The 26,432-nt window shown below is 40.4% G+C and overlaps 1 protein-coding gene across 3 annotated transcripts; it reads right to left on the reverse strand.

The window, feature by feature from the left end:
* Positions 1 to 26,076, reverse strand: ppm1bb (protein phosphatase, Mg2+/Mn2+ dependent, 1Bb). 3 transcript variants are annotated; one of them, XM_075456873.1, is made up of 6 exons: positions 25,693 to 26,076; positions 12,340 to 13,189; positions 8,271 to 8,388; positions 7,952 to 8,063; positions 7,031 to 7,088; positions 1 to 928 (listed from the first exon to the last, which is right to left on the reverse strand). In XM_075456873.1, exons 2-6 carry the CDS (start codon positions 13,168 to 13,170, stop codon positions 899 to 901), a joined length of 1,149 nt encoding a protein of 382 aa, XP_075312988.1. In that variant the 5' UTR covers positions 13,171 to 13,189; positions 25,693 to 26,076; the 3' UTR covers positions 1 to 898. The 3 variants fall into 3 exon arrangements, with proteins under 3 accessions (XP_075312988.1, XP_075312987.1, XP_075312989.1); XM_075456872.1 differs by lacking the exon at positions 1 to 928 and adding an exon at positions 2,596 to 4,160; XM_075456874.1 differs by lacking the exon at positions 1 to 928 and adding an exon at positions 4,167 to 4,950.
* Positions 26,077 to 26,432: the final 356 nt, after the last annotated feature.

Genomic DNA, 26,432 nt, shown 5'->3' on the forward strand with positions numbered 1-26,432 from the left:
CCTCCCATCATGATTATCGTTGTCATCATCCTAATAGTATCAACGAAAATAAAATCAAAATCATTTCACTTCTCACACAGCAGGAGCCAATCAGAGTCCAGAGGTCCTTCGGGTTCTGTCAGTCTCAACCAATGGCTGTCCATCCAGAATGATTAGAAAACCACATAGCTGTACATGTGGAACCAAAGTCCTCATGCAGTGCCCTGCGAAGGTGGCACATCACATACGTGCACAGGTGGAAGTGGGGGCGGGCGGTGGGTGTTCATGGTTTTGTGTGTGTAAGAGAGTGGTGTGTGTGTATGTGTGTGTGTGTGTGTGTTTTTAAAGAGGGAAAAAGCAAGGTTGTTAGGCAATTATCAGACCCAAAAACACACACACACACACAAAAAAAGAAGTATTACATACAAAGTCTTTATCCACCATACGTGTCCTCTTGGCCCTCATTTAAACACTCTCACACACAGACCCTCTCACACATGCAAACCCACGCTCACAATAGGTCCTCATGTCATTGTGAAGTCATGTGTTCAATGTCAACATTCAAGAAAAGAAAGAAGAAAAAAAAAAAAAGAAACAAAGAAAAAAAAAAAAAAACACCTCAATGGTAAAAATCATCTCTACCATTCACAATGCTTCAGTTCATAAAATCTTGACATTTCTGAAAAGTGATTCGGCTTTTCCTCCGGGTTTAAAGCAGTATGCGTGTGTTTAGTTGTAGTCTTTGTCCCACTGCTGCCAACACACACACATGCACAACCAACATACGCACACTCACGCACTCCAGCACACACCACATGTCCTCTTTTAGTGGAGAAAGACATGGCGCAATGGAGAGACACTCCTCCTCCGGGTGGATGCACGGATCACCAGGAGGAGACCGGGGGGGTTGTTGCCATGGCTACCAGGGGTCATCCAGCTCACCAGCACTCTGCGGAGATAAAGGGGACAGACATGGAGACAGATGTGCGTTAGGTTTGTTGCTGCTGCGCCTTTCACCACAGTCAGTTGCTGCTCGTTAACAAATGGCAAAGTTTGAAGCTTCTTAAATCTACTCATACGGAATGGATAATGTTGGAAGAAAGTGATATTCCCCTGCCCAGTCTGTGCGCTCACACAACCAGAACCTCTGATGACTCACCTTGCGGAGAATCACGAGGCCAACTGTCAGACTGAAACACAGGGGAGGAATGAAGAGAATGGAGTCCCTAATGTCTATGCAGCGCCCCTCTTATTCCACTCTGCCAGCTCGCACATTGCAGCAGCGGGCGTTTATTTTGAGGTTTCACACACAAGAGCTGCCGTGGTTTAAGGGAGACAACTGATGAAAATGAAACAAGGGAGTCTCAACTGAACTAAAACTTGACAGAGAGCAAGGGAGGTGAGGGTGTATTCTGAGCTTCAACTGTTTTCCAAAAACTTTACAGGCTACAGACAACACACTGAACGCAGCAAAGACCATTTAAAAAAAAGTGTCCACTTTGTGTCCATGTTTCAAATGCCACTACATTGCCATTCAATGATCTTTTTTTAAATAAGTACGATAAATTTTGGCTGATTTTGGCAGCTTTTTTTAACCACCTATCACAACCCTAATCTATACATTTTCATGGTGACTGATTTGACACAGGACTAAAAATCAATAAACACAGCAATACAGTTTACAGTGAAAAAAAGACTCAATTATCAATTGAGTCAATAACAATTGACACAAATCATTGCATTACACCTCAAATATGATTTATTTGTTTATTTGTCCCTCGCGGGACCAATTTGTCCAACATAAGCACATATAGATACAACTCAGACATACACAAACACACACACATACACATACAGTGTTTAGCGTTACCTTGCCTCCGACTGTTAGGTGCTTTAGATTTTTGAAAAGATACGTACAGTGCATTATCAGAGTGGCTGGCACACGCTCACTCCCTCTAACTGTTTTTAAAGAGGAGTCAATGCTGCGTGTCAAGCAACCTGTTTCAAACTTTAACAAAAAGAATTAAGATTGTGTTTTCAACATGTCTGGTCACAACCCTCGAGGACTTCAATGTGCTGTATGCAGTCTTTTATCAAGTCGTGAAACTCAGAAAGCCACAGTTCACAGCAGCAGCTGTCAGAGGGAGCTGTGGAAGCTAAGTCCAGCACTGCGAACTGATGGCAGACCCTCTGTATGTGTGGCTGATTTTACACAAGCTAAGCATGGTGTTTAAGGCTGGAATGAACATCACTGCCTCAATGTGGACAGAAGAGTTTGACAATGTGACGAGAGGTGCGATTTCAGCAGCGTGATATCAACATTTTGAATCAAGAGTGACATATCCTTGAAATTAATCGACGGATATGTGGAAGACGCACTTGTTGTACAATCCAGCAGGGATCTCCACCTTTGGATTAACAGTTCATGAGAGAACTGATGATACTAATGGAGGCACTTCCACAGCCATCTTTCACTTGAATAACACAAATCATATACATGTCGACATAATAAACCATTTAAGTAAGGAAACAAAATAAACACTGCAGACTAAAGGTTACAAAGAACTATTACTTTATATTTAGTAGTTTGTAACATGTCAACTGGAGATGTTTGAAAAAAAAAAAAAAAAAAAAAAAAAAAAAGAAGTTAGTATTGGGCAGTCATAATTTCATTAAATGAAATATGTTGTTACCTAAAGCTGCATTTTTAATCGGATCTACAGTCTCTCCCCTTTTTCTTTGAAATGACCAAGATATCACGATGGCATTTACTCAGCTTGACTTCAATCTGCTCCTGTACTTGCTCCAAATTTTGCTTTAAATTTCTTACTTTTTTTTTTGTTCCGACTTTCACTTGATCTTTATATCCAGCCAATACTTTTGTTTTATGGTGTGCAGTGCGGCTTAAAGCTTTACAGGTCGTGTGGTTGGAGACTTAACTGACACATCTACATCCACCTGAATAATAACAACCAGGAACACATTCAACCATCGAATGAGTGTTTTTCCACAAAAGGAGTTCCAGTGCTGGTTCAGAGCCAGTGCCTAATTTAGAACCAGTTCTTTTTGTTTCGACCACCAAAGCTCTGGCTCCGGCCCTGAAAATCTGGTGCTACAGCAGCACCAATTCTTTGCTGGGCTGGAGAGAAAAAAAGATAAAGGCTTACATCGGGGGCTAGGTTTGGGGTTATAGAGACCAACCAGACCACCTAAAAAGGACTGCCATGCTTAAACATCCTACGCTTTTGGTAGTTCTACTCCGCTTAATTCAAGAAAGAAAAATGACACAAAAAAAAGCATCAAGCTATAACATATATGTGACTCATATATATGAAATGGAAGCAGCAGTGGAAGGACAAAAGCTGTGTTCCTTTCATTTTCCTCATGTATAATGTTACATATGTGAAGACTGCCAAATGGGCCGCGTAGAGCAGCATTGATTATCACCACTTTCAACTAGTTTTATAAGTAATGTTTGGAGCTATATCATAAACACTGTCAGGTCTTTTAATATCACCAGCTGTCAATTATAGATCACATTAGGAACAGCACGGTTAAAAAAAAAAAAAAAAAATCCCTGTTCTGTATTGTTCTAAGACACTAGAGGGAGGTTCAAAGATATACTGGAAGAGAAGTTGAAAGTGATGTAATGTCCTGGATCTGCGGAAGCTCTTTGGCTGTCGAAAATCAAACCAGCTCTTAGTTGCTGTTGTTTTTTTTTTGTTTTTTTTAAATATATATAAAACCAGCTTAGAACTGGTTCTAGCACCAGCCTGGACCCAGCACTACAACTGCTTTGGCTGAAAAGGGGCGTATGAGCCGAGTGCTTGTAAGGCTCTGTTCTGAAATGTGATGTAGAACCGCTGACCATTTTTTTTTAACACAGACTGTTTTGATCAGCTTTACATCACTTTACGAATCTATTTGCTCCAGAATATATCAAACTACCAGAACAGAATCACCGGGGAAGATTGTTCCATTGCTCAGTCATTCAAACCCATGCACACATGTACATACACACATACCAGACATACATATACATAAAAGACTGTGTTCTGAGTCCATAGATAGAGTACGCCTGGAAACAGTGCAGCACATCGTAAAGCTGCAGTTCAGAGTGCCTCCACTCCTGTTCTTTGTCAGTTCCTCCACTGTAAGCAGGTGTGGGGCGAGGCTGGGGGCTGGGAGGAGGAGGGGAGGGGATCAGCCATAAGCAAATACTGGAAAATGTTGACCATAGAATGCAAGGTTCACGTTGGCTTCACCAACCATTTCTGCATGTAATAATTAACGATTATTGATTGCTTTCTATTGTAAACATTTGTGTGGTCAATTTCTAAAAGCGACCAGCAAGTTTAGGAATTCAAGCCAAGGTGGAGAAACAAAAAAAGAAAAGAAAGAGTCCTCATTACATAGAGGGTGCAATACAGTATGAGTTCAAGACAGAATTTGAATACGCAGGAAGGCCATTTTTGTTGAATTATCAACATATATAGTTGAATAAACATGAAAGAGTAAATGATGGCCAGTGTGCCCATTCAAGCTCTGTGATGAGGGAAAGAGGAGGAGAGGTCATAGGCAAATCTGACAAAGCTCAAGTTGGGATGGATGAGTTGGTGGGTGGGTGCGTGCTCAGCCAGAGGAGAGATCAGACTCAGGGGCAGGCGCATCTTGGCTGGCCTCTAACTCTGCAGTGGCAGGTGAGGGCGGGGGCGAGGGGGGAGAGGGAGGGGAGGCTGTCTGCTCCTGGCCGTCGTCGTCATCGTCGTCGGGCGTCCTCATGCTCCCCCCTGCTCCCGTGACAGCACTCTCCCCCCGCAGGTGGTAGGCAGCCAGGGACTCCTCCAGCACCGTGCGGTACTGCCCCCGGTGGTGCAGGCGGAATTGCCGCAGAGCCTCCAAAAGATGAGCCGCCGCGCTGCCACCTCCCTCCTCACTCTCCTCCTCCTCCTCCTCTCCCCCCGCACAGGCCTGAGGTGACACGCCAGGGTCAGACTCTGCAGACAGGCTCCATGTTCAAACACACACCAGCATACATCCAAAAAGCAGCGGCACAATATTCAGACCACTGTCACGCTAATATTTACCACACAGCTGCGTGACAACGTCAAGAGACATTCTTGCACCACACACAGGCCCATGCAAACGCTACCTTTGACCCTGTGACCAATTACACTTAGTGATACTCACTGTGTAGAGGAACAGAGGGGGGAGGAGTTGGTCAGTACCCCCACGGGTCAAAGTAAAGTCCCTGCTAGTCAGAACTCAACTGACATCAATACAACAAATACGCTCGTGTGCATTTTTACATAAACGCACATCTTCACTCCTTCAGGCCTGTCATCGATCTCTTCTTCAGAATAAATATATTTCTAGAAACGCCTGCAGCCTTCATAACCATTCTAAAAATGCATGATATCACATCACTTCTTACGGCTGCAAATTCATTTTCTGAATCCAGGGATGATGCAGTGGAGATTATCTGAAAAAAACCCAACTTTTAGAAACATGATGCCGTCATGTTATTTTCAATTGATCTCAATAACCTCTGTGCTCTGTATCTGAATCAATAGAACATGTCATAGTTTAAAGATTTGAGGTTTTTTTTGAGTGCAGCCAATTCTGTTTTTGAATAGGCTATTCTGTTTTACTGAGCACACATCACAGCAATATTACTGAAAATATAATTCAAGGAGAGCATTTGTAACTGAACCTTTTCCACACAAATAGGAAAGTCTGCAGCACAAGACCCATAAGAAGCCGAATGACGTATAATTCAGCTTAGTTACTAAATGGGCATAATTTTTGTGACCTATGTACAGCCTTTCTTTTTTTCAAGTCATATATCAAAAAGAATATAATCTATGTGATGACAAAAAAACAAAAACAAAAAACAAACAAAAACTCTTCCACGACAAATCAGCGAGGACATTCAGCACCGGGACAAGTCTTTTGTAAATGCATTAAAGCCTTGTGAAAATTAGTTTACAAAGCTCCCCACCCCCTGCTGTGTCTCGAAGGACTACAATATCATATGTTTTAAAGGACTGCGTTTTTACTCTTTGTTACTATAACGGTTTTCCTGTATGAAAAAGACTGAATAAACACATTTGTTCTTCTTCTTTCTCTACTTATCATTATTCTTAGTATTACCAACTAGCAACCAACATTCTGCAACTCTTCGGCGCAGTGAGCAGTAGTTTTACTTTATATTCAATCAGAGAAACCACATGGTTTGCATAAGGACATTTCAAGCATAGTTCACTCTAATATTCAGGAATATTCTAGCTCAGTTACATGTTCCAAAGTGTTTACACTACTCAAAAAGCTGTGTTACACTTCACTTCAAAATGACTTAAGCTTGGTGTAAAGAAAATAACAGCTGATTTTCTGTCTGTTTGAGCTCATCCACTACGCTCAATCAGTTTTCTCCCTCATTTAGAGACCTGAAGAACATTCGAGTCCACCAGTGCAGACGGAGGGGTTCACAGTGGGAAAACAGGGGTGACAGATATTCACAGTGGCTCCTGACGTGCTGACTCTGTAAGCCATTACTCAATTTATCAGCACCATGCAATGCACATTTGAAATTATTTTTCATCAAGTTTATTCAACTGGTTTACCTCTAGCAGGTTTTCTATTGTCAAATTCAGATGCTCTACAATCCAGGTTCATCGACCAATGAGCCCTCTGAAATGTGAGGTTTAAAGGACATGTACTCATTGCTGAGAAGTTCAGAAGGTTTAAAGACGTCTTTCTGTAAAATCCTGTTTCAATGATAAACACAAAATTGACAAAGGCTATCGGTGCTTTTCAACATGGATTGCAGCTGCAGAGTTTCACTGAGCTTGCCAAGAATATTCTGTTTTGTTCCTCCACCCTCTTTCACACTTGAACAACATTAATTTTCCCACACATACACACACATATTCACACATATTCACACACAAAAAGCGTGTCCTGTCTTGGGCTAGTGTGTGTGTGTGTGGAGTCATGTTGAAGGGAGGCAAAAAAGGTAAAAGAGATGAGAGGTTCAGAGAGTTCAACTCACCCCTTCCTCTTCTCTGTGAGGATTCAGCCTGTTGTACACTGCTTCAATCACGCTCCGTCTGCAGACATGAAACCAGAAACCAGTTGGCTGCTTGGATATGAACAACTCCCAACATTATGCAGTCATTACTGGCAAATGTACATTGATTGAGATTGTAATGGAGCTTCGATGAGAATCAATGCATTATCTTTTTATTCAGGTACACCCTTGTTCTGATGAGTGTTACCTGACATATACAAGCTGTGGCTTAGAGGGCCAGTGTTATCAGCATTATCACTTTAATTTGAAATCATCAGCTGAAAATTGATCCTTTTTTTTTAAATTGTAACGATGAAAGAATGACGTAAACTATGCTGATTCATAGCCAAAGGTGACATCTTGAAATAGCATTTATTAAGAACATGGATTCAAATATATCCAATCTGACAGAATCTAAAATAGACAAAGAAAAAGGAAAACAAAAACAGAATTGTGATTTAGCAGTTTAAAATAGTTGCCTTTTAAATAAATCAACTGACGGCTGCGAGTTTGACAGTGGATTTACAAATACCATACAAATGGCTCTTTATGCAATCTATTTATTGAAAAAACGACAAATTAATTATTAATTAATTTCCCCATTAGTTAAACTGACAAAATATTCAGTTTGCAGTATCTCAAATGTGAAGATTGTCTGCTTTCCTTTTCATATCCGGCATGAAACCAGACCAAATAGAACAAGCTAAATGAAACAAATTAATTTGTTAAGTATCAGACTTGCACTTCATCTCATTAAATTATAGCCTGTGTATTCATTAGGATGCAACAACCGGATCGTAAGTTTCTAGGTAACAACAAAATACGTGATTAGTCAAGCCTGACAAACATTCCTGGTATGTTCTATGTGTGTAAAAAAAAAAATGCAATTTATTGTATATTTACTTGCTAGCCAGGCCTCCACCAGGTGGAAGGTTAGGGATGTTCTCTGAGGCAATGCTCCTTAGGACAGACACCAGGTCAGGGACTCCTGCCTCCCCACAGTTTCCCAGAAGCTCTACAAGCAAAAACAGAGAGCAAAGAGAAAAGGTTATGTTGATGCAAGGCTTATGGAATTTTACACACCGACTTTAGAGATTTAACCTCCTCTTTTCTTTACAGAGGGTGAGAAATCATCAATAGGCAGCATCCTGTAGCTGGCTGATTTGAAATATTTGTAATATATAATGACGTTTGTGTGTGTGTGCGTGTTCAAAATGCTGACCCTCAACACGAGTTTCTAGGTATTTATCCAACTCCTCTTCCTTCTTCACCGCCTCATCTGATATCTTAGGAGCACCGGGTAAAGACACCAACACCACGCTCATATTGTCCCTGCTCCCCTGCAGAAAAACAAGAGAAGACAGACCAGAGTTATATGAAATCTATATAAAATAAAATACATACTGTGCAATTGCCTTCAAAGATAACTTTTAAACATCTGTGACACAAACACATGATGGGATATATCCCTGTTGAAACCGATGCAAGGCAACCAACCACAGGTCAGAAGGTTTTTCCACTACTTTCTAAACAAAAGGAAAAAAAAATTAACACCGACTAAACATTAACTTATTGCTGTTAAAGCATAAAGTGAACAGGATGTAAATAATGAGGTTCAAGCATGCTATGCTCTACTTTGGATAACTTTAATGTTTCCTAAACATTGTAAGGACCGTGCTGACATTTAAAAAACTAACGTGTGAAGAAATAATGACTCACTAAGGCAGTCTTTCAATGAGTGGGTCTCTAACTTTTGCACATGGCTATTGCAAAATAGCCTATTGCTGTAGAGTTAATCCCATCTTTAAGTTATGATTTAGGGTTTTGTCGCGTTATGAAAAGAGGATAATTGCAGTAAAACAATTTCTGTGCTGCATACTGTTTCATAATGTCGCTCTTGTTTTGTCTTGTCTTGTAAATCCAGCGTACCCCTTTTTCTTCACAGTGGCGCGCTTTTGCCCCTCCCTAAAAGCCTAAACTCAGTCCATGCCAGGCTGTGGCATGTTTTAAGCTGTTCACAACAAGTTGACAATGAAAATGGAGTTGGTGAAAATAACCGAGCTCTTGGGAAACACGTTGATTTAAAGGAGTTGGATAATTAATAGCCATGTGTTCAAATACACAAGTTCAGTGAATACAAGATGTTTCCATTGTCAATGAGTAATGGTGTTAAGTACTTTGTTATGGTCAAGCGGCCCTACCACAGCTTCACTGTTCACCAGAAGGCGTCGGTTTATGGCCTTAAGTTATAACACAGTTTTAAAAAGTCACAGTTTCATAACCATTCAGCGGTTTTCTGTTCTTTTTTTTTTAAGGTTTGGTCAAAGACCAAAAGTGCTGAAGTAACTTAGGTTGTGTGCAGGAGAGCAACACTCCCCTTCCTCCTCTAGTTGGACATAACAATAATCAATATTTCAGCAATTATTATCCAATTGTTATTCTTAGTGACAGTATTAATAGTCAAGGTAATAGTAGTCAGTTACAATACATTGTTTGATCCATGTTTAATCCAGAAACTGTACATACATGCTTTTTTTTTTTATACGTTGTATAAAAATTAAATGGATTGTATTCAATGGAAAAATGTTGTTTTGTTCATTCAAACACATTTTAGAGCTGCACCTTTTACTGAAGATTATCAGAATCAGAATCTCCTAACGAGGGCAGTAATGTGCCGCAACATGCAGCAAAAGGTGAGCAACGATAGGGAAGAAGAACATTGTTTTTTAAAAATGACCCTTCAAATGTCTTTGGTGAAATGAAAAGCACTCGACATGGTTTGATAGACCCTCAGAATACACACTCGGAGCTGCGCTGATAATCACTGTAAAAGCTGCCGTTTCTTGTGTTTTGTGTATAAAAAAAAAATAAATAAAAAGAGGACAAGTAGAGACTTGAGGACGACATACAAGCAGACAGCACTGCATTGTTCTCTTTGTTTACCATCTTTCACAGGTTTTTCTCACATAGAGATAAAGATTAGATAAACGGCAATCTGTAACAAATCATTTGTTAACCCTTTCTGGAAAATTGCTTGAATTTGTCTTTAAGTACTGGGTTTTTGTTATTTCAGGACTACCAACTATCACTTTCACAGTTGAGTGCTTGAAAGGAAACATGGAGCTTTCTTTCTATTTAAAATGCCCTGAGACGAGTTTTCATTGTGAATTAGCCCTACGCAAACTAAAGTGAATTCAATTATTCCTCTGAAAATACATTTCTGGATTGATGGGCAAATTGACTCAGAAGGTGAAGTGGCTGTTGGTTTAATCCACATATCAAAGTGTGCTTGGGCAACGCACATAACCCCACATTGCCACTCATGTGCTCATCAGCGTGTGAATGTCTGTACAATGGAGAAAAATGCACTGCATCTATGAATGTGTGTACGAGAATAAGACAACAAAAACACAGTTAAGCCCAATGATGAATACATACTTTTAGTCTGGCTAAAGTATGTACAGTATGCGTTAGCTGCTCATTCTCTGGCTAGAGGCCAATGTACAACACTTGACAACATATTAACTGTCTTTTATAAAACACTTTCGAATAAGATAGGCCCCTGGCCTTCAACCAAACAAACAGTCACCTTGTCATTAGCTTGTAAAAGTCAATGTGGTCACAGTCACTTTTGGTAAGTGTACAGTGTCACATACATCACAAAAGTCAGTGGCAATGGAGAGGATTTATGACCGCGTGTGGCTGTTATTTGAGATAACCCATTCAGTAAGGTATAAATAACTTGTCTGCTGTGCACCCGCTGGTTCTTGGAGTACCCAAGACACCAAATATGAGATACATGGATGGTAAAAATCGAAGATGTGAACCGGTGAATGACTCAGTGGCGATTCTTGCTTTATCTTAAATGGATTGGTGTAAAAGCCTGTGGAAAACAAGAGTTCAAAACAAGCCTTGAGCCACCCCTGATTTCTTATATACTGCCAGGGAACCTGGGAATAGGAGCTGCGATTTATTACAATGTGGGCAACGATAAATGGAAATACAGTAAATAAGGCAAAAACAGTATGTACAATTCAAACATTCTTGAAAGTCAATATTCATGGTCTGAGCACCTTTATTCTTCAACACAGCCTGAACCCTCTTAGACAATCGTTCTTGTCATTTCTTTAAGTAGTCTTCAGGAATAATTCTCAAGGCTTCTTGAAGGACATTTCAAAGCTCTTCTTTGGATGTGGGCTGCCTTTAGTTCCCTTCTCTGTCAGCATGATCCCACACTGCTTCAATAATGTTGAGATCCGGGCCCTGGAGAGGATTCATCCCTCCGTAAGACCAGTTGCCACTGATTTTCAGTCCACTTCTTGTGTCATTTGGCATAGCTCAGCCTTTTCTCCATGTTTCCCTTCCTGAAGCTGCTTGACAGCCACCCTTCCATGGAGACCTTTCTGATGAGGCTGATCACCTAAACAACTGAGGTTCCAGTGTTAGGTCTTTGTTGGATGTCTTCCTACGGCTTTGGGACGTCACTTTCAAATACTGTTCATCTGCGGTATATAGTTATAGTGTTTGTTTGTTGTTTTTTTTTTTTTTTTAGGCCTGACACTTCTTTTGCCCAGGTTCCTCAAAACACACTATCCTGGGATATGTCACGTTTTTAGCTAATAGCTCTTTGGAATCACTTTGTCGGTGCAAAAGTATGATTTCATCAAGTTTATCACTTTAATTAGATGCATATTGTTATGCTTGAATAATTCTTGGGTCAGTCAAGGGGCACGTGATACAAATCCATTTTACTTAAAGTCTGGCTCCTTTGATGCAGTATGCAATATAGAAAGAAATGAGGGATAGCTCAAGACTTTTCCACAGTACTCCAACGTACACATATAAATGTGTATACATATGTATACTATAAACACACACTGACAGAGACACCCTTTGTTCTTGAAAAAAAATTCACCAATATTCCTAATTTTGATCGCTGAAATAAATTTATCTGAATGTGAAATGCATTTGACCACAAATGAGAACACTAAATCCTCAATTATTATATCAAAATTGCCAATAATACTCAAAAACACAATGACTCAATCAGATTTCAAAAGTGATTATTACATTATGCATTCATTGAGATGGAATTAAAAACTAATTTAAACATTATTTACAGTACACTGCCCATTACAACATCAGATTTCATAGCCTAAAACTCTAACCTGCAAAACACCAAATGTTACATATGAAATGTAATGGCTGAAAATAAAAAATTTAAACTGAAAGTAAAACACCCGTCTACATACGGTTAACGACATGTACATCAAATGTTGAAAGCGGCTTACCTTATGAAGACAGGTGTCCACCACTGCGTTACAGACCTTCTCCAGGTCGTCACAAACCAGCAGTCGTGAGCCGACAAACTCACACAGCTCCTCGTTGGACATCACGTCCCAGATTCCATCACATGCCAGCACCACAAACTCGTCTCCTTCAGCGGCTCTTTCTAACACACACACCTCGGGCTCAGGGCTCACCAGCTGCTCTGTGGGGCCCTTGCCATCCACACATTTATAATCGTAGTCCCCCAGGGCCCGGGACACAGCCAGGGAGCCGTTTACCCTTTGGATCATGACTGAGCCTCCTGCATTCTGGATGCGCTCCTTTTCGCGTGGATTACAGGGCTTGTGGTCCTGGGTGGAGAAGCCCACCTTCCCGTCTCGACTCAGCACGGCCCGTGAGTCGCCGCAGTTAATGAAGTAGAGGTGAGTTGGGCTGAGCAACACGCACACAGCTGTTGATCCGCTGCGGTCCAGGCCCTGTCGCAGGTCAGAGAAGTTGCGCATGTACTCATCAATGTTCAGGAAGCCCGAGCGGATGCCGTCCTTCACGCCCTCCACAGAGCCTGGTCCTGAACCAAACTCAGCCCCTCCTGACAAGATGTGTTCCAGAAGGTGCCCAGAACAGTAGTTGGCCACCCGAGAGCCGGCATGGCCATCGTAGACAGCAAAGAAGGACCAGTCGGCGAGTCCATGGGGAAGGCCCACCACAGCTGTGTGGGCATCCTCCATTTCCACTCGCCAGCCCTGCATGGAGCTCAGGCCATAGCGTAGACCATTGCCCTCACCATGGGCACTATGTTTCTCAGTCTTCGGCTTGTCTAGGAATGCACCCATTGCTGCCTATAGCTGGAGACTGCACAAGGGAAGAGGACAAAGATAAAGACTCAACTTTACATCATCACCAGCAAAGACAAAAATCAGCCTCATACAGAGTCAGACAATTTGATCATTACGTATCGCTGTACCATAAATCTACAGTAGAAAGAGTTAGAAACAGAGCTAGGCCGATAAAGTTGTTAAGTGGCGAAATCTGCTAATATCTACTTATGCCATGAATGTTGACGACAAAGTAACAACAATCTGAAGCATGGAATACTAATTACTGTTTGGAGATTTAAGGCATATTTGAAAATACAGTAACAATTACATTGCAGGACACCATCAAGATGACGGTCAACTGCATAGTTTGAGTACAAATAAACTTGGTAATGTACAGGGTTTTTGAATATGATAAAACCGACATAATTCGGGGCGCTGTAGAGCTCAACTGGTTAAGTTGGCGCCCCGTGTACAGAGGCTGTAGTTCCTTGATGCAGCTAGCCCAGGTTGGAGTCTCGGCCTGAGGCATTTTAATGCATGTCCACCCCACTCTCTCTGCCCCTTTTTCTGTACACCTACTTTCTACTATGGCCACTCGTGCCCATAAATCCTTTAAAATAAATAAATAAGTGACATAGTTCAAAATTAGGTTGAAATATAGGCATCTGGAGGATGTCGTTTACATTTTTTAATGAATCTAAACACACTAGCATTACACTTTACAAAGTGCGTTGACACAGTTACGGCACAACTCACAGAGTCCACTGAGCCCTAATTTTTTGGCTCCACTTCTGTCACGTCTACCTATGAGGTTGATCGGTGCCGTCTTGGCACATAAATAAACACAGAGATCCCATTTATAATGATAGACATAACTAAATATTTAAAAGTGTGGTTCTGTTACATGAAGAGTTGCTGTTGACAATGTTCTGTATCCACACAGACAGCGGAAAGCACACGCAATCTATCTGTGGATACTTCTATAAAGTCCATCAGGAACTTTGGTGAAGGAAATTCTCCTGCAGTGATCTTGGGTGGGTCAACAGTCAGCACTGTCTCATTATTATCATGAAAGTGTTCTTCATTTAGGCTCTGTGAGACTCTAAATCAGGGGTGTCCACATCCGATCCTCGAGGGCCGCTGTCCTGCAGGTTTTAGATGTTTCCTTGCTTCAACACACCTGATTCAGATCAATGCATCATTAGCAGGCTTGTGCAGAACATAATCTTTTGAAGAGATCCATTTCATCTGAATCAGGTGTGTTGAAGCAGAGAAAATCTAAAACCTGCAGGACAGCGGCCCTCAAGGACCGACTTTGGACATCCCTGCTGTAAATAGTCTAATTTACGGTCAAGTATTGTTGACCTAGTTTGTATTGTCCCTTTTAAAGAGAGTCTTTCAGACATTAAACACTCTGTAATGTTCCTCAGGGCGTCAGTCAAATATACTCTTGATAGTGATGGAGAAAACCACAGTTGGTGTGAGATATTTGCCATTCTCAGAAGACTAGACAGCAGAATTTACTGTATAATACCTGCATACTTAAAGAGAAAGAGTTTACTTATAACATATCTCATTGCCATCACAATTGACGTTCACCATAAACGTGATGTGAAACGTACAGCTAAACGGGATCGGCCGAAAATGTCACCTTTACATGCGTTTTTCGGCTTGTTTATCAGGACTAAATTACAACATATTTATGACACACACAGTAAAGAGCAGAGCCTGAACTGAATTTTTTTTTTGCAAACTAGCAAACAAAGTTATGCAAGTCTGCAACAAACCCTAACAATGTGTTAATCCATCAAAAATGAACGGGGAAGATAACTGTCAGATTCCTCCGAGAAAGAAGGCGGCAGATTAAAGCCAGAAAGGATTGGAGATGGGAAACATGTTCCAGACAGATTAAATACTTTCTCTGGTGGGTGTGTGTTGTGCAAATGCACACACACTTGTGGGCAATTTTAGAGAGCAGGAGAGAAAAGGGAAGTCAACATAGTGGTTCTAATTTAATTTAACCATTGCTGGCAGTTGCTTTGTCATGCATTTGATTACTCCATTGAGATGCATTTCTGAGCTTCAGAACGTCCATTAAACCCAAATTATTCCACAATTAATTTAAATTGGCGGTATGTTATTGGCATCATTTGAAACATCATAGGGCGGAGCAGTGTCCCAGACTAAAGTAAAGACTTCATGCTTACAAGGTACATAGAAATAGAAATGCCCTCCGAATGTAACCTATTTAACGTTCAGATCTCATACATATCATTTAATATAGCAAAATAAATTCAACTGGTTTAAAAGGGACCATCTGAGTGGCCCTTCTGCAGGTGTATTACCTGCATATGTGGTAGCTGACTCTTTCTGGCTGTCACATTAAACATGTGGCCTATATCATAGCTTCACAGCAGCCCTGAAGTTTGAGTCCAGAGACAACGGAGAGAAATTGAAATGTCAATATTTCTAATCATAAACAAACCAGTATTTGTCATTTTTCCACAAACTCACATGATGACTTCAGCAGCACAGCCCTAAAATAGATGTTACAAATGTGGTCAGTTACAGGGTTTGTGATTGTATTGGCATGGGCACTAGGAGAGGACTGCAGGAAGGCAATATGATACTACATGAAAATAATATCTGTTCAGGATTTACATAAACAAATCACTACATTAACATAAACAACAAGCTTTTGTGGCCTATCATAATGCAGAATGTGATATTTTAAGTTCTGTTCACAAATAAGAAAGTGAAACAAAACTGATTCATGTTGCCAGATCTATCTATATGCCTGGATCTGTAGAGCTCTGTTCATCAAAGTTTTGATGCCAACAGGTTAGTAGACAGCTTCCTACTGCATGTGCAGCGCGACTTTAATCACTCTTTGGCTGACGAGGAACAACAGAGTTGAGGATTAAACTGTAGCTGCAAAGCTTCCTCAAATAAACAGAGTCCATCTGAGCTTGGAAACAAGGTAACAAATACCATTAGTTAACTTACTGGCAGCATCAACAAAAGTAACAACAAAAAGTAAATCAAACTCTGACCTTGTGGCCACAGCAGTGACTAAAATCCTCCCCTGCCAAGAGCTCAGAGTGAATGAAATCAGACTTTGGTTAGTTCTTGGTTTTTCTGAAAAAACTTAACCACGATCAAAGGTTAAATTTACAATACTCTGCTGTCAGGGAGGCAGATGGCATCTGTGGTTTGCTATCAGTAAGGTGTGCTGGTTCAGGCAAAGGCCAGACAATATAAGACAAATCCAGTTTGATTAACACACTCAGGACCCTGAAGGGTTATCAGGGGCCAAAACAGTGACTGCAAAAAAGTCTGTAATATTATCAGGAGGGATTTCATTGCCCTGGTGTTTGGTTACAACAATTATTGAGGTAGTGTAAAAAAATACAGAATTTACTTTACAAAATAACCAACAAGGAATGTGCACTTGTACATATTTTGTCAATTCAGAGTCTTTCTCTACAACACTGTTGTAGTCCATAAGCAATCTGAACCCGACTTAACTTTTTGCTTGACAATCCTGAACTGCAGGCACCCTGGCTATGTAAACCGACTGGTCCAAAAATAGAAAAATTTATAAATAAAATGCAAATTACATGCAAAACCTCTAAAGTGGACTTTTTTTGCAGTATGTATTGTAATCATTGGCCAGGTTTCACAAATAATGCGAACAGAAGCTAAATCTCTAGAACCCGACAAGTCATTTTCGTCCATCATTTTCACATCCTAAACCGGCGGGGTAAAAAATAAAGCCAATGTGAATATGTCTTCAGCTGAGAAGCTGTTTTTTTAACTTGAAAATTATTCAAGTGAGACACATTCGCCTCTTCGTTCTCTACAAGAGTTGACCGGCGTCCTGCAGACACACGACCGTCAAGATGAACAAGCTGTCCATCGGGTTCCTTGCAGTTTTTCCTTCTTCTGGCTCTCCAGTTCACATCACAGGTGGCCAGTGCGGAGTCCAGTACCCAAACCAACAGCAGCACGAATGCGACCAACAGCGCCTGATTCGGGAGTGCCGCCACCCTCACCTTGATGATCCGCCAGGCTTTGGCAGGAGTGCACACACATTCACAGAACCTGACTAGTGGTTTTCCTTCTATGTAGCTTATTGTTAGCTTTGACGTTATATCCTCATATGTGAGTCGCTTTGGATAAAAAAAGTCTGCCAAATGCATAAACGTAAGTCGGTTCAGGATATCAATAGCAATACTCTGCCTTAGTGATTAATTCATCTTTTCATTTATTGAGACTGTTTTTTTCTTTAAAACAACAGAGACACACTGTAAATAGGTAAATGTTGTCAACCGGTTTAACTTGGCATTGCCATTAAAAAAAAATAAAAAATCATCCAAACTAATGAAGGATACCTCAATTTAAAAAAATAAAGAAATAAAACGCAAAGTATGCAACCAGTTTATATGATCAAATAGTGGCAATTCTTAATGGTTATGAGAGTAGAGTTTATAACAAATTAATTAACTTACTTAAAAGTTTGATGGAATCATGTTTTAAAAACATCCAAATTGACTTCAATTATCAAAATAATAAATGTGCATATGTAATCATTTTAATGAGGATTTCAGCAGAATTCCCACTTCCTATATTCCAAAGTGGTCCAATACAATTTTGCCATGTGGTTGAAATTTTTGACCCGTCTGTATTTTCTCGGCTTACTGATCAATTTTGACCACAAACACCATAAGATGGTGCATTGATCGCATTGATTTCCAGATCCCGTGGGTAATGTAGCACTCATGAGACCTGGAAATCGATGCAAAGCAATTCAAATTGAAAGCACCATAACAAGATACATATCATCCACTTGACATTACTTCTCACATGAGCTCACAAGTGGCATGACAGGCATGTGCCCAAAAAAGGCCGTTACATGCAAGGAGTGACTACAGTGTGTGTTTGTGTCTGCTCTGCGCATGTGTGCAGTGTCATACTCTATGTACCAGAGAAAGAGATGCTCTATAAATACTCCCGGCCGGTTTAGATTTCATGACCAGGGTGAAGCAGCGAGCCAGGCCATTCACATTTCTGCTGCTTTATTGCTGCATGATTGAACTAGGGCTGGGCGATATGGGAAAAAAAGTATATCACGATATGGATTGCTTTATATCCCGATAGCGATACATATCACGATATGCCACAACATAGGTTGCATTAGACTTTTTCATAGTCCGTTATTTTAACGGACAGGGTCGAAAAAAATCCGCCATCGCCTATTTTAACCAGTCATCTCGTTTTCCAATGTGGGAGTCGCAACCCCGAACCGGGAACAACACAGCGCAACTCTGGGCCATAAGAGTGAACAAACAGCTTTGTGAATACATGCTCTTTTACTCGACATTCACTGCTCGACATTCACAACTTTGAGGATGGAGTCCATTTTGCTGCGTCTGCTGTGTCTCGTTGCATTGCTTTAACAAAAACTGCAGATCTCTCTCTCTCTCACACACTGACGTGCGTCTGCTCAGTGTTCAGCGCTTTGGTCACCACAAGCACTTAAAAAAAAAAAAAAAAAAAAAAAGACGCGTGTAGAGATTTATCCAACAGATCAGGCTTTACCCTACTGTTTTTCGCGATGACAGTCAGGAAAGGTTGCGCTGTCAGTACAACTAACAGAGGAAACAGTAGTTCTTGGTACTCTAAAAGCCGGTCTGCAAATAGCCATAGCACTAGAACCTCCCTGGTAGTTCTACTCTGCACGGCTACTAGAAGGCTAGGCTAGCTTCAGTCCATCGGCCACGACTCACAACCAGCACATGTGTGCTAAAATACCCGCGACAGTGAACAACTTGATTTGTTATCAGTACCAAAGCAGTGTAGAATCATTGAACATCATGCACTCGGCGGTGCTATTATTAAGTAAACATGACTGACTTACCGGTACCCTTCCTTCAAACTTCCAAAAGTCTGTGAGCCTCTCTATATCCGTTCATCAATAGCCTATCCAATATGTTGTCAATTCGATCTGTTTATGGTCCTTGGTTATGTCAAACCTCGTCAGAGTGAGTGCTCCCTTTTTGGAAACCGCATAGGTGTGAGCGCTCTGTTCTTTAATATATAGCTATGTCTGTGGTGCTGCGACGTGCAGTTGAGCAAAGAGGAGCAAAGCAGACAGCTAAAACATATTGTTGACGTGTTTCCGACGCTTTTGCCTTGGAGAATATTTATCTTGTAAGTACTGCTATGGAGACTTAATTTGTTATGGTGGCGAAATGTATTCTGCTAGTTTTCAGTAGATGCTAACTGTTTCATTTTCATTGATCTCGGTTGCTAATCGAAACTTAGTTATACAACGCTTTGCTTGTATAGTGTTTAACAGTTGTGTTTCTGTCTGTAATTATTTTCAGTTTACAAAAAACAAATGAGAAAGAAGACAAGAGGACTTCATTAAAATACAGGAAAAGTCAAGCCTTGTGGTTTATTGAAGGACTTTTAATTGTTAGCTGGCTGTCTAGCTGTGCACAAGCATATGCACTGCGAGGAGAGCACAATGATGAAAAACAAAGTTTATCACGATAGAAAAAATAGAGGAGAAAGGTCACGATAGACATGTTTCTATCGTCCTCACGATATATATCGTCATATCGCCCAGCTCTAGATTGAACCACAACAGTTTTTCAGGCTCATCGTTACCATTTGGATGTCGCCTCCGTTATAATGTGAAAAAGTGTTCACATGTACGTGTTAAAGACGAATCTGTTACTTAACCAGCAGCGATTCTCTCTAAAAATAAAACAAACACACTGCCATTGCCTAGCAACCACCCACCCAGCAGTGCAAACATCCAGGCTGAGCTTCATTCAGCGACATCCCCCTCTCAACGTCTTTCTCTCACACACTCGGAACGACACACACACACACACACGCACTCAGCTGCTTGGCAGTGAGAGGAAGGGGGAGTTGCATCATCCATCCATTAAAGCAGTTGCAGCAGCCAGACCCTGAAAGGAGACGTGCAGACTGCTGGAGCACAGGCAGACACGAAGATTTTTTGCTGGCTGCAAATGGTACAACACACTGATGGGAAAAACTGCTCACACACATGGAAGAACAGAAAAATATCACCACTGAGACAGCAGACTGAAACTAGGAACTCGCAACCACTTAACCCCCTCATGCTGTGTCCCATGCTGCAACCACAGGTCGAAACCAACGCCTCCGATGCAAGACTCTCGTCTGCCAAAAACCACTCGCTTACAAGACGGAAGTTGAACGTCAGGGATTACATAATGCTGCAGAGAACCCAAACGTCGCTCTCAGAGCCAGAGCATTCTAAAGCCACACCTTCCCATTATATCAGTTCACACCCCTAAATGTAATCTTGCATGTTTAACACTGCCTGTTTTGTTAGGGGTTTTTTTTTCTAATCTTGCCAGACTTTCTTAACAAAGGTTCCTGGGAAGAAAACTGTTAACCTTCATTACAATCCTACTTTGACTTTGCCTCCATTTTTAGATTTCTTGAAAAACACACAGAACAAAAAGGTGGACAAATCCAACATGCAGGAGCAAAGTCTGCCCGTACTGCAGGCACCACAAATCAGATGAGCCGCACATTAAGAGATTAAGAGCCATTACTGCAAATTGTTGTTCCTCCCAAAACGTGCTTGTATCCTCCAGTAGTGGACAATAACTGGTCCAAACCTTTGACTTGTGATTACTTGTGTGGATACCTTGGAACTTGCCAAGATGGATTCTCTTAAGATCTCGTAAATTTCACCAGAATCCAACTGAAAGGAAAGCCAAAGGTTTCGCCAAAATGATTTTTACACTGCCCCAAATTTGCATCATGAACTAAAAACAATTATCTCAACTTGTTAGCGTGCAAATTAATCTTGATCATCTCTTTAAAAAGGGTGAACTATGATGCTTTAGATATAATGGAAATTGAGGCTGTCATTATTTTATTCCACTACATACATAAATATGTCTACTCCAGTATTCAGTCTAAATTCTACATGATCTAGCTACAACATTTCTAGTGACCCCAATTTATTGACCTCTTAAAGCCTAAATTTAACTGCATGTGGGCCCTCGTGGGTGTAAACTGTGAACCGTCCCTGTGAAGCTCAGTAAACCAGTCAGATGAAAGTAGTTTAAAGATTCTGAAAAGAGTGAGCTGGAAATGCCTAAGATAAAACATAAGCACAAGCCTGAGAGCCAGAGTATACACACTTCCAGCAGCGCTGTGATGTGGTTGAAAGGACTTACTTCAGTAGTAAAATAAACAGTTCCCAAATTAAATTGGTCACACCAACGTTTGTGGATTTTCTCGCATATTCAGGTCATTGCCTCTGGGCAGAGACACTCATTTTAGACTTTTTCAAATGTGTTTATGTGACGATTAGAGTACCAAAAGCAGAGTACTGATCGGCTCTTTTTGCAGGAGGCAGATATTGGTTCAGTAATTACCTGGAAAACTCCAAAAACATGTAACAAAACTAATTTCAGAGAGAAAAAGCACCACAAGCTGGAGAATATGCAGAATTTTGTTTAAATGCCAGTCTCTATCAGATCAAGAGTTCAAAGTCTCAAGAAATGTAGTTTATGACTTATGACTGAACATGTGACTAGTTTGCCGACTTCTTACCATTTCAAAGTTTGAAAAATAACCAGATATCATCAATTATCAAGCTCATCTATCCATTACAGTATATTATTATTCATGTGAATACATCTCTTATCAGTGACACAAAAGCTAGAAAACATGCAAAGACTGAAGCAAATGTGAGTATGCTTGAGGTTCCCAGTTTGCCTTAATTCATGAATATGGCTACAGTCTGCATGATTACGAACACAGTTAAGTCAAACAACAGTTACAGACTGATTTGGCTATTTAGCTGAACCAACGGCCTTGTAACAGTTTACATGCATGGCAGCGGAATCGAGTCACTGACTGAAGTATGCTCAACTGCATGAGAAAGCATTCAAGACATTCTGCTACTTCTAAATTTCTCTGTGGGAGACCATCGTGCATGTAAGTATAGCCAAATTCCCTGCATGTACCTTGTCTATAAGTTACTAGAGTGGCGATTTTCTCAAATGACGCTGCGAATATAAAAGCAGAATTTCATTAGAGCAGAGCGACAGTCAGGAAATTCTTTAGGCAACCACGAGTTGGCACCGTTTCGATGGGCTGATTTTTATGCACAATTTCTGACACATTTAGCTGCCTGATAAATAATAAAAAATAAAATGTGATTCAGAGCATCTCTCTTGGGATTTTGGCTGTATTTATAAACAGTTATACTTTGCTGTTTTTATAAAAAAGATGCAAAAAGATTGAACTTTAGAGCATTTGTCTGGCAGAGCATATACATCCAGGAGTGATTTGAACCCTAACTGCATTATCTGTGTGTGTTAACCAGCTTTAAGAAGCTCGATTTTGTATTATTTCAGTCAGACTAACATGTTTACATGCATTTCAAAAGTCTGCTTTTGGTCAGACTAACACAATAATCTTTTTTTTTTTTTCCCAACGTCATCTAAACGTAGTTTAGCGACTGTGAACAATAGAGATGACTATCTGGATGTCTGTAATCACAGCCCCACATGGATAAGAAATACCAGAGGAACTGAAAAAACTCTTTATGAAACTTCTTTATGAGCTTCACCACATCCACCTTCTTCTCCATGGAAATGGAAAACAGAGGAATAAAAAAATATTTGTTGCAGCAATAATAAAGAGGAATAGATTAGGTCATACCGTCACTAAAAGCTGCAGTGGCTATTCACAAAAAAAATAAAACCACTGTCTAAATCACACAAGCCTCGGCAGAAGATTAGTTACAACTACAACGGAACACTTTTCCAATGGAACACTTTTAGAGTATTTTAACGTGAAAAGCAAAGCAACACAAGTCCTAGAACAAGTAGAGAAAAGAAACTCACAGAAGAGCACCATTAAAAGCATACGCAGTGCTGAGAGAATAAAATTTTAAATCTTAACAATGAAAGGTGTACAGCCTCTTGCTGAGCTGAATTCCACCTATGGCACCAGTTGTTGTGACCATATTATCTAAATTTCTGAAGTATTGACTGAGATGAGGTACAAGTCTGAAGTCTGTACATTTAGGTGACATTTCACATGTGTTTCACTCTTATAGTATACTGTATAGTTTGTCTGTAAGCACAAACTGACATTTGTTTTTTCCCCCAAAGGTCTATAAAGAACACAAACCATACTAGTACCCCAACATAAACAGACAAGACATACCTCTTAACAGCTTATCAATCAGAGTATAGGTGGCGCAGTATCTCAGAAATATGCCTTCAGTTTGATTAGATACTTCTTGTACTAACAATCTATATAGACAAATCAAAGAAATGCCAACACTAAAGCCAATGGGCTCGTAATAGTTAAGAGTTCAAATTCTTCACAATATTGGAAGACGAACTTTGGCTTCTATCGCCCTTTGTGGTTTTCAGAGTATCTTGGTGTTCCCTGCAGTTCGGTCAGAGCACAGCTAATTCTGATAAGATCTGTTAAACACTAAAATAAGTTAGCTGATTGTCTCAGTCTCCTGGCACTGTGTTTCATCAGTCTTTATACAATGACTGCTGACTCAGATAAGCTTATCAGCTATTGAACTCCTCCTGTACCTGACTAGCAGGGCACAAGCACTACACCAAGTGATGTCATTTACTGGTCACCTGTGCACCTCATTGCAATCTGATATACTGGAGAGGGTGAGTGGGGCGGCTACATTTCAACACTGCACAATACAAAATTGATGATGACAATCACCATTTGCCTTAGCTGTGACAACATGCCGCTGCGGTATAGTCAGGATATATTAAATGGTTTAATCTGATAATATCTTGAAATTTGAACAAACATTTATCAGGACAGAAAAAAAAGTAGCAGAGTTGATTATTAGGTTTGATCAGTGGTAGCAATCAGAATCTAGCTACTGATTGTTCTCAAAACAAGAGTGCACATCCACAACAATAAAGTACACAAACCCAAATTCAATGTGCATTTATTCTGTAATAAGCATGCTAATGCAGGACTCTACTGCTCTTTATCTACTCCAAGATTAGGAGTTATTAACCAATCTCCTGTCGATGACCAGTGCAAACCCTTGTACATCTTACCCCACTTCCCTGTGTCAATATATCTATAGTGCTCTAATGCAGTCAAGAATAATGGCAATTTATGAAAGTGAGAGCTCTGAGAGAACATACTCTGCCAAGGCCTGTGCCATATATTTCAGTACTAAAGAAAGTGATCCCGATCTGCACCAAGTGATCCTTCTTTGCCTATGCTCTAGCTTTCCACCAAATCAACTTTCTAACAAATAGCATTTATCAAATACCTTTATGAAAAATATTACAAAGGCAAAAATGTATAACCAAGAGGCACCTGATGCATTAAGCGCAAGTGCCACATTAATTAATAAGCAAATCAATGAATATGGCTTATGGTAAGAGTTTAGCATAAGGCATACTCAATGACTATGAAATGCAATAGTGTTTTAAAAGCCATTTTCAGCTATCAACCGAGCTTGATCAAGAAACACATTCAGAAAAGCTACATACTGCTGTACATAATTATATCAATATTAAATAATTTAGATAATGAGCTTAAGAGAACTGGTTCAGTCTCGTTAGGAGCAGTGCTGCTGACAGTGAAGAATGGCTGTTCATAAACAACTTCCCAGCTTGTCAATATAATTCAGTAACATCCATCTAAGGTTAATTTCTAACTGACCCAAAGGACCTTTAATGAACGCACAAAATCGAAGGAATCCATAAAGTAACAATTACCTTCAAGAACCACCAAACACATCAGACCACACAGTACCAAATAGCATTGCACGGGTTTAACTTGAGGATTAATTATTGTCAGTAATCACAGCAGGATAGCTAACATTACTTGATGATATCATCGGGACATCTGGAAGTCTGCAATATGTTAAATCGTTACCGATATCACTAGGTTGCCAAGCTAACGTCACATGGCTAACAGTGGCACCCAAATGACAAAGTCCGTCATTAGCTAGTTATAGCTAGAGTAGCTATAACGTTACCATGCAAGTTTAGCTCACCTGGGACCGGACAAAGAACTGGAAACCAACGTCCCAACGTTAGACTGTGTACCCAAGTATTACTTTCAAATTGGCTTTATTCGAAACTACCTTACTAAAACAAGCCGAGTTACGCTGGACTTCAGATGCTTGGTCAGGTTTTAATTAGGAAGTGGTCTACTTGTGCGCTAACATCACTGCACAACAGTCTTTTAAGCATGGGCCAAATTTGTGGTTATTTGGAAATGCGTTTCTGTTTTAAACACTAATCCAGTTATCATATGCTGAACTCCCCTACACTTTACACTGTTGCCTATGAGCAAAGGCCTACTTTGTTGGTATGACAATATGAGCTAACGTTAGCTTCCATGCTAATAACCTAACAGCTAGCTGTCGTTGGAGCCAACAACTCTAGGTTGTCAAACTCGAGCTAATGACGTTAGCGCACATACTAGCATGCTACTTACGTTTTCCTGCTGATGTGCGAATGTAGATCCAATCTTGATTATGTGACTCTGCTTTTATGTGAAGATATATCGTTTACCTAGCCACCTACTAAGCTAATGTTAGCTAGCTAGCTATGATATGTTTCCTTATTTAACAAAAATAATCGAGATTGGCCTCAGTTGAGCGGCGATAATTCCTTTCTCGGTGGTTCCCTGCTTGGACAGCGTTGATTTTTACGCATGTTTGACGCCAGTTCTGTCTCTCACAATAAATGAAGACAAATGCGACCGTTCCAAAGCAAATATGGAACCTGAGAATTGGTTATATTATTATACAACACTGTCAAATCTAGCACTTTCTTCCATTGAAAGGCCAGAGCTATCCTTCGACTTTGGGTGCTGAACAAGAGGAGGTGTTATTTTTGGCATCTGCTTACTGATTGGTTACAATGGTTGGAAAATACGTCTCTTAATTGGCTGACTCTTGTGTCAATTAGCTCTGCCCCTGTCTATACCATATTGTCATTGGTCTATTACAAAGTTTTACGATGTACTGGAAATGCGGGATACACTTGTAAGCCGTACTGGCGTACACCGGAGCAGTTCTGAATAGGCGGAGTCGGTCTTTAAATAGTAAAGTTCAACTCCGAGGCCGAAATTGATCGAGCTCAACCGGTTGGCCAAGACTGAAGATGTATGTGAAACAAACCACATCTGCTTTCAGCTCAAAATATTAATCATCCTTAACGTTCCTTAAACAG

This window comes from Odontesthes bonariensis, chromosome 23, assembly GCF_027942865.1.
Source record: "Odontesthes bonariensis isolate fOdoBon6 chromosome 23, fOdoBon6.hap1, whole genome shotgun sequence".
Lineage (NCBI taxonomy): Eukaryota > Metazoa > Chordata > Actinopteri > Atheriniformes > Atherinopsidae > Odontesthes > Odontesthes bonariensis.

Coding starts and splice junctions, on each gene's coding strand:
- ppm1bb (XM_075456874.1), bottom strand. CDS start 13,170: ATGGGTGCATTCCTAGACAAGCCGAAGACTGAGAAACATAGTGCCCAT. Junction 8,389..12,339: donor TGGACACCTGTCTTCATAAG/GTAAGCCGCTTT, acceptor GTTTTTCTGCAG/GGGAGCAGGGACAATATGAG. Junction 7,089..7,951: donor GGTGGAGGCCTGGCTAGCAA/GTAAATATACAA, acceptor TCATGTCTGCAG/ACGGAGCGTGATTGAAGCAG.